The sequence below is a fragment of the Cardiocondyla obscurior genome, unplaced genomic scaffold (assembly GCF_019399895.1).
Source record: "Cardiocondyla obscurior isolate alpha-2009 unplaced genomic scaffold, Cobs3.1 scaffold31_0_849067, whole genome shotgun sequence".
NCBI lineage: Eukaryota > Metazoa > Arthropoda > Insecta > Hymenoptera > Formicidae > Cardiocondyla > Cardiocondyla obscurior.
In genome coordinates this window covers 372269-380752 of record NW_027228788.1, presented here as the reverse complement: position 1 = coordinate 380752, position 8484 = coordinate 372269, and the positions used below count along the sequence as shown (strand labels likewise).

The window sequence follows — 8484 nt, the reverse complement described above, 5'->3', positions numbered from 1 at the left end:
GAGCCGAGAGAATAAAATTAAGTTTTTTACCTTTAGCGGCGAGAAATTCAAAATGAGATTTGCCATTTAATTTTGAATCTAGTAAGACTCCTAAAAATCTTACACACTCATGACGTGGAACAAAGACATTTTCCATAATCAAAGGAGGAGCCGACCTTAAAAATTCCTTCCTTTTCCGGGAAAAAACTACATGTTGTGACTTAGAAGGAGCCAAGGAAAAGTCTCTTTCCCTCAGAAAAGAAAAAATATTTGAAAGAGCAATTGATTGAATCTGTGGCAATATCAATTAACTGATGAGAAGAGTAAATGACTAAATCATCCGCATATTGCAAAACTTTGGTGTCAGAATGTAAGCACTGGCCAATTTTTCTTAAGTAAATATTAAACAATATCGGGCTCAAAATTGAACCTTGAGGAGTGCCCTTGTGACAAAGCCTTGGGGAGGAAATTTCGCCATTCTTAACAAAATAAATTTTCCTATTAGTAAGAATATGAGACACAAATTTCCTGATCTTGGCTGGAATGCCTAAATCTCTCAAGTCGTTAATTAATATTTCCGGAATAACATTGTCAAATGCTCTTTGTATATCCACAAAGGCGTAAACCGTAATTTGGTTTTTAATAAACGCTAAATGAATCTGATTAGTAAGAATAATTAAATTGTCATTACATGACTTAAAACTTCTGAAACCAAACTGATATTCTGGAATAATTGCATTAGATTCGATATACCATCTAAGACAATTATAAACACATTTTTCAAAAATCTTCAAAAAGCACGACAGTAGCGAGATAGGCCTAGCCCCTTTACCTTCTGCTTTAGGAATAAAAATAATCAAGACTGTTTTCCACGAATCAGGAAAGGAACCTGTGTCGAGTAATTTATTAAAAATTTTAAGAAGGTAAGTTAGAGAATTGTTTGGAAGCGACGAAATGATTCTATTATCCAACCGATCAAAACCGGGGGCAGAATTTTTCTTAACAGTAGATATTACTAACCTTAATTCACCAAAGTAAAGTGATTATCCATCCAAGTCTGGCAATTTAAAACAACTGAATCCTCTTTGGTCAGGAAATCAATATCATAAGTATGACCCGACGGGCAATAAGGAGGACAGAATCCTTCAATGACCTTGTCACAAGATGCACTGAAATCAGAGCTATTAGAAATCTGCGACATTAACTGTCTCTTTTTGAACAGATTAACTACTTGCCAAAGCCTAGACGTAGACGTCTTTGCATTGAAACCAGCACACACACTGCTTGCGGCTGACTGCACCTGTGCTCTCCACTAGATGCACCTATCTTTACCTTCATAAAAAAATTTATTTTGACCTAAATCTAAAAAAATCGCTTTGTAGCACCCTGTATTTAATCCTCCTGATCACGAATATCATTAATTTATTAACATTTATTCAGTATTTTGGCCGAAAAATGGAAAGTACGAATTCGTGCTTCACGATCGGCCGCCAGAGGCTGTTACTGTTGCTCCTGTTCACCCTTAATTTAACATTAGACAATAAACAATCTTGCACTCAATCACTCATACATTTTAACACACTGTTTAATTAACATATCAATAAATATTCAGGACTTAACATCAATTAAATAAATTAAATAAATGATAAGAAAGAGAAACAATAAATAACTTCGTAGTATAGTTCGCACAGTATCACTTTAATAATTAAGACTCCGCCGAACTCCGCCAAACTCGGCTGACCAGGTTATGCGGTCATCTCGTACTCGCCATGTCCATCTACTGATCATGGTCAGCGCCAATGTGGTCAGATAATAAATCAAAGTTAACCAACAATTAATTAACAAAATTACAGCAATCAGAGCTTAAGGCTCATGCACAACAGTCTATAATTAACAAATTAATCAATTTTGAACCAGTAAATGAAATAAATGGTCAAGATACATTAAGTAATAGCTCAACAGGCGGTAATACTATGAGATACAGAATTTAACCAAAATTATTCACCCAAAATACAAAATTATCAAAATTAAAGCCAGGAAGTCGCACTGAACAACGGATTGATACTTTTAACGACCATGAAGCATACTAAATGGCGAAAAATAGCGTTCGACCCTTTTCGCGCCGTCAGAGCACGTGTCATACATAACCTGTACATATATATGTAGAGTTGAAAAAATATAACAGCATCTGTAAAAATACTCGGCGAAAAGAACAAAAATCATTAAATAATCGACACATTCATACAATCCATTCACAAAATTCGACCACGGACCAACATAAATGCAAAATTCCATATATATATATATATATATATATATATATATATATATATATATATATATATACCCAGTTAACAATTTGGTAGCAAACTGTCAGCAATTTGGCACAAAACAGAGTCAAACTTTGACGACAAATTCCGTGCCATCTGTGTCCTTTATAGGCACGTATTTTGTTCGCAAATTTTGTCTACAAAACGTGACAGCAATATGACGCCAAACAGCGAGTAATACTTGACGACAACAGCCCGATGGCAAATTGACGCCAAATAGCGAGCGAGTCTTGGTATCAAAGTTCCAACGGCAAATTATCGTCAAATATTAAGCAAGTTTTGACGACAAGAGCCCGACGGAAAATTGGTGTCAAGCAGCGAGCAAGTCTTGGCGCCAAAATTCCAACGGCAAATTGTCGTCAAGTAGCGAACAAGTCTTGGCGCCAAAGTTCCAATGGTAATTTGATGGCAAAAATGTATGCTTGCATTTGAGATTACTTATTTCAATAGAATTAATTTTATTATAAATGTACATTTGTATGTACATTATACATATAATATATAAAATAATAACGGTAAGTATAATTACAAAATTACAATTAAGAATTAAGTATATAATTAACATTACATATACGCATAAAATATTATATATGTTTCATTAAATTTTATATTTGATATTAAAAGTTGCATGGTTTCGTGTAGACATGGTATCCTTCCACCGCAGAGGTGAGTGTAATATACCTGTGCAGACAAAACAATAATTATATTACAAATTAAATACAAAATAAATGAAAGTCAATTTTAAAACTTTGTTTTGTTTCAAAGTTTATATACAGGGTGTCCCAGACCAATGTCACTTTTTTTTAATGGTAGGTAGAACTCGTCGAAATAAGACGAAAAGTCTTATATCATTTTTCAAAATTTGCAATCGTTAACGAGATATCAATTAAAATGTAAACGTGTGCGAGCGACAAGGAAGTACAGACTGAGCGAGCGCGCGATAGACGGCGGCGAGTATCGCTTAAAGAGAATAGGCGGAACTAGCGCGTAGCGAGCGAGACAAAGAGACAACGCGCGTTGTCGCTTTATTTTGCTCGCGTGTCGTCGCATCGTCTCGCTCACGCGTTGTCTCCTTGTCTCGCTCGCTACGCGCTAGTTCCGCCTATTCTCTTTAAGCGATACTCGCCATCGTCTATTGCGCGCTCGCTCAGTCTGCGCTTCCTTGTCGCTCGCACACGTTTACATTTTAATTGATATCTGGTTAACGGTTGCAAATTTTGAAAAATGATATAAGACTTTTCGTCTTATTTTGACGAGTTCTACCTACCATTAAAAAAAAGTGACGTTGGTCTAGGACACCCTGTATATATGTATAAATAATCAATTTTAAACAAGTTGCAAATAGATATCGCATCCTTAGAGATTTCAACCGCCAAATCGTTAAAAATAGGCACTGAAAAGTGCCGTTTGTTTTTAATTGGAGAACCTCTCCAATGCTTCGTTCCTAGAATGTAAAACGTTGTGCACATTGTCCCGGTAAATACAAGTATGCTGAAACAGATGATTAACTTTTCTGTAGAAGGTTCGAATCGGGTCAAAGTCAACAGTATAATTAACCAAACAACACGCTAATTACAACGGAATTAATCGCCAGTTAATTCCGTTGTTATCGCCGTAACTAGTAGGTTAATTATAAATATGACTTTGATCCAATTCAAACTATCTATAAAAACTGAAAAAAATAAAATTTTGAAGGTCCCTCGTTGTTCCCGTGAATCCTGGCACAATCCTGCGAATGGTTTTTCCTCGTAGTCCATTATTGTTCAAATATTCCCGCGCCGATCGTCCTTAGTGTTAATGTGTCTGTAAATAAAAATATTTTTACATTTTTATATACATATTTCAGGTAAGGCGTTAAACGTAAGGTTTATATATACGTATCATACCTTAATTTATAATCTAAAAACAATCTTGTGATTCTTGATCTTGTTCCTCTTCTGTTTCGGCATGGTCGTCATTCCGTAAGTCTCGCCGCTGGTTTGGTCGGCCGATTGCTGGTCTTTGTTGATTTCGCTGTCTATGTCTGTAACGCTCTTTCGCCGTTTTGAGAGCCGTTCGCATCTGGCGCTGAAATTCTGATCGTTGTGGTTTCTCAATATGTGGATTGCGGCACATTGCATCTAAAAAGTTACAATAAAAACGGTAAGTTCCCTGTTTTGTCAGAAATACACTCTTTTAAATATAATATTTAGAATATTCAAATAAATTTATTTGTGTAGAATATATATGTATAGGTATTTGTATAAGTGTAATATATATTATATATACGTACCATAAATCGCTTTTGTTAATTTTGTATCGTATAACGATATTTTCGCTTCTTCGCGACCCCACCAGGTAATTTCGGCTGTAAATGCATCGCTCAGACTCTCCTTTAGGCATAAATTTACTGCTTCCTTTAAATTAAAGCCTCCAATATAATGGAAATAGTTGACCTAAATAAAATAAAACGCATACATAATTAAATTAATATAGAAACATGCATACCATATATTTAAAGGAAAAAAGTGTCGGAATAACTTTTTTCTATTTACTTACAACTGTTGCATAAGTATCATTGTCTGCATCCTCAAATGTATCCATTTCTTCTTTTGAAGATATTGGAAAAATATCCGGCTTGGAGGATGTCGTAGCGCGGCTGATTTGCACACATTTTAAAATATTAGAAACTATTTTATATTGGGACTCCATTATAGCAGTCAATTTCCTACAAAAAAAATGTAGACAGAAATTAATTTCAGAAACATTCTTTAAAGCAGAAAATAAAAGTTATAATACTCACTTAAGTTCCGTTTCCACACGCTCTAAACAGTTGTTTATTTCTCTGCACATAAAAAATATCTATTTTATGAAAGATATATTTGCATATGTATGTGAGGGTATGTTTGTGTTTATAGTGAATATACGCACAAATTATTTTGCTGCTGTGGAATTTTTTTTGTAATTCTTGGTTCGTTTTCTGGAATTTGCTGTTGTTGTTGATGTCCGACGAATGCCTCATGTTAAACGTTCCAATTCATTCTGTGTGTAACTCGATTCTGCAACTCAAAATATACATTATTGTTATTATGTACTTCTTCGTTCTGATTAGTTCGTGTTTTATTGTTAGTATTGTTAGAGATTTCGTGTAATAAATCTATTGATTGTGTGGGGATGTGCAAGTGAGTGTGAGGTGGTATGTATTGTGTATATTGTAAATTGTTGGGTTGTGCACTTGTTAAACTGTTAGGTTGTGTGTATTGTAAACTGTAGGATTGTGCACTTGTTAAATTGTTGGATTGTGTGTATGGTAAACTGGTAGATTGTGTATTTGTTAAAGTGTTGGATTGTGTGTACGGTAAACTGGTGGTTTGTGTATTTGTTAAAGTATTGGATTGTGTATTTGTTAAAGTGTTGGATTGTGTATTTGTTAAAGTATTGGATTGTGTATTTGTTAAAGTGTTGGATTGTGTATATGGTAAACTATTGGATTGTGTGTATGGTAAACTGGTGGATTGTGTATTTGTTAAACTGTTGGAATGTGTATTTGTTAATGTTGTTGCACCCGGAGCGGTGCACGGGGTTTGTCCTCCGAATATTACACTTTCCAGTGTAATCGGTGTACGGGTGTTGTAAAGAAATATACTCTTAGTTGTATAAAGTATATTGATGGATTTATTTCTCCTTGATGTTTCGGTGATAGAGTTACGAGTCGCTACCTCGAACTCCCGAACTGACTTGCACGAGCTTCGGAGCTCGTGCATTATATATTATTATTTTTGGTCTTGTCAGCGAAATAGCAGAAGGAAGTGGCCGCGTGCCCTACTGCCTTCTGCTGATAGCACGTGATGTCGAAAGGCTGACAAGACGGATTCTTGAGCTCAGCAGATTCCAACAGTTTGGTAATCTGCTGAGTTGTGTGTAAAAATGTGTCGCGCGTGGTGGTCAATGACCAGCGTGCGCTGTCGGGTTACAACATCCCTCCCCCCTAGGGGAAAAGAAAAAGAGTGAGTACCTCAATTTTTTTCTTTTTTTACAATTCTTAATTATTATATTATACATTTTTATGCTTCTTCGATCTTCGTCGCAGCGGAGTTTTTTGCCTTTGGTTTTAGCGTTCGCGGCAGAAGGGCAAGAGTTTTATTTTTATTATATTTTTTAACTATTGTGATGGTTATAATTATAATAATGGTTATTGTTATGAGGAATGTACCGCCGCTGGTAGAGTATACAAGTATTTTATGTATAGGTATTTCGTTTACCTTGTTATATCCCGAGCCCTTAGCAACAGAGGCTCGGGAATAACGCCGGAATGTCGCACGCGCGCGACCATTTAGCTTGATCGGCAGGATACCGCCGATCAAGGTAACCCGGCATTTCCGGCCGGGACGCGAAGTCCGAGGACAGTCGCGGTTGCCACCCGCGATTCCGCTGATTGCTATGATTTTTGGCATAGCAACAGTAGGAGATATATAGGGGCAGCCGCGGCCCGGACAGGAGTCGCTAACAAGTATCTCGCGTGGAATGTATAATCGAATTATAAGTGCAAGTGTAACCCTGTAAAAAGGAAGAAGGAAATAAAAGAAATTAGTCAATATAACGAAAAGGCGACTTTATTCCAATAACTACAATTTCCTCCGGAGAACGAATCCCACGGCACCTTCGCGGTGCAACAACCTTGTCTACTTCGTCGTCTAACTCGTCGAGGCTATTCGTTAATTGTTGTAGTTCTCGCGGGTTAGATATAATTGTTTCGCCTTGTAACTCATTCTGCTTTAATTTGAGATTTCTTAATATAATGTTTTTTCGGTCGAGTGTCAGGTTGTATGCAGGTAAGCGTGTCATGATGTGTGATTCATGCACGCTTTTGGTTCGTATTGATATGTCAGCTGTTATTACCTGACATTCGCCGAAAATAGTAAGTTTACCGGTGTTTTTAATGTTAATAATATTCCTGGGGTGGTTTAAACAAAATATTTGGATCTCCTGTTCTTCCGTAGTTAAGAATATCCATGATTGGGCTTCGTGTAGGGAGATCCATATGGTCGCTCTTGATAGGAGGTGTCGGGTTTTGCACTGCGTCGGTTGTCGATCCGGTCTCGTGAGTGCTTGTATTTCGCACGGGGCATTTGCCTTTGCGTGGTATATCGGATGGCTCTGAGTGCACACGTACTGTTTGTCGCTGCGTTTGCATTTTTCTAACTCGGTCGCGGTTATTTTTAGGTAGTTGTTGTTTTCTTTGTCGAAGGCGATTATTTCATTGTCGTTATTTATGACGTTGAATATGTTTTCACCACTATACACGGGAATTGCCGTGACTCGCATTACTTCAAAATTTTCATATCCCACTATCGGGAATTTTATAATTGTTATTATTGCATCTCCTTTGTAATACGCGCTGATCTCTGCGTATTCGTGGATATTGTACCAACTTTGTTCGTTGATACGAAATGGGAAGTGATTTCCCCTTCTTAATTTTCCTGCGGCTTCCTTTAGTTCCGCTAGTATTTTTTCTAACGGAAATAGCCGCAGATTCAGCATGTCGGATTTTGAATGTGTCAAGAAATCCGTGATGTCGTGCACATTATTTAATGTGTCTGTGATCAATGTTCTTACGATAGACACGAAATCTAATGCGTACAGTCGGCGTGTTATCTGGTCGAGTTTCCAGCTCACTGCTGCTGTCGCGTTAGCTAGATTTTTAATATGTTGGTCCATCTTGCTTTCTGTTTCTCGGATGTGACCTATCGTTGTGTTCAGAATTTTTATCTGGTTTTTTACGATATGTTGCAAAGTTTGTTGTTGCGAGTGTAGTATTTTTAGTTGTTCCGCGATTTGTTTCTCGTCGTCTACGTCCATCAGGCCAAATAATGCTTTTCCCGCTTTCCCGACGAAATCAATTAGACCTCTCTTTTGTGTTGCGGACCCATATATAACTTGTAGCCGATTTATTGCGGTTGTTAATTTGTCGTATTCGGCGAGCGTTGTATATAATAGCTCGTTGCACTTGCCACCTATGTTTTCTTCATGTGCCTCATGGAAGTAATTGCAGAGTTTTTCTGCTTTTTCCGTGTAATTTTGTATTTTCTTGTATCGCTCTTCGATAGTTGAGACATCTGTCATAATTACGAACTTCCATGTAGACGTAGCTATTTGCAGAAATCCCTGGCTCTCATAATATAATCCGGGGGTGTGT

At 36.9% G+C, this 8484-nt stretch overlaps 1 protein-coding gene across 1 annotated transcript; it reads right to left on the bottom strand.

Annotated features, from left to right (window-relative positions):
• Positions 1-5311: 5311 nt before the first annotated feature.
• Positions 5312-6052, bottom strand: LOC139112581 (uncharacterized). The gene has a single exon (XM_070673671.1). It carries the CDS (start codon positions 6050-6052, stop codon positions 5312-5314), a length of 741 nt encoding a protein of 246 aa, XP_070529772.1.
• Positions 6053-8484: the final 2432 nt, after the last annotated feature.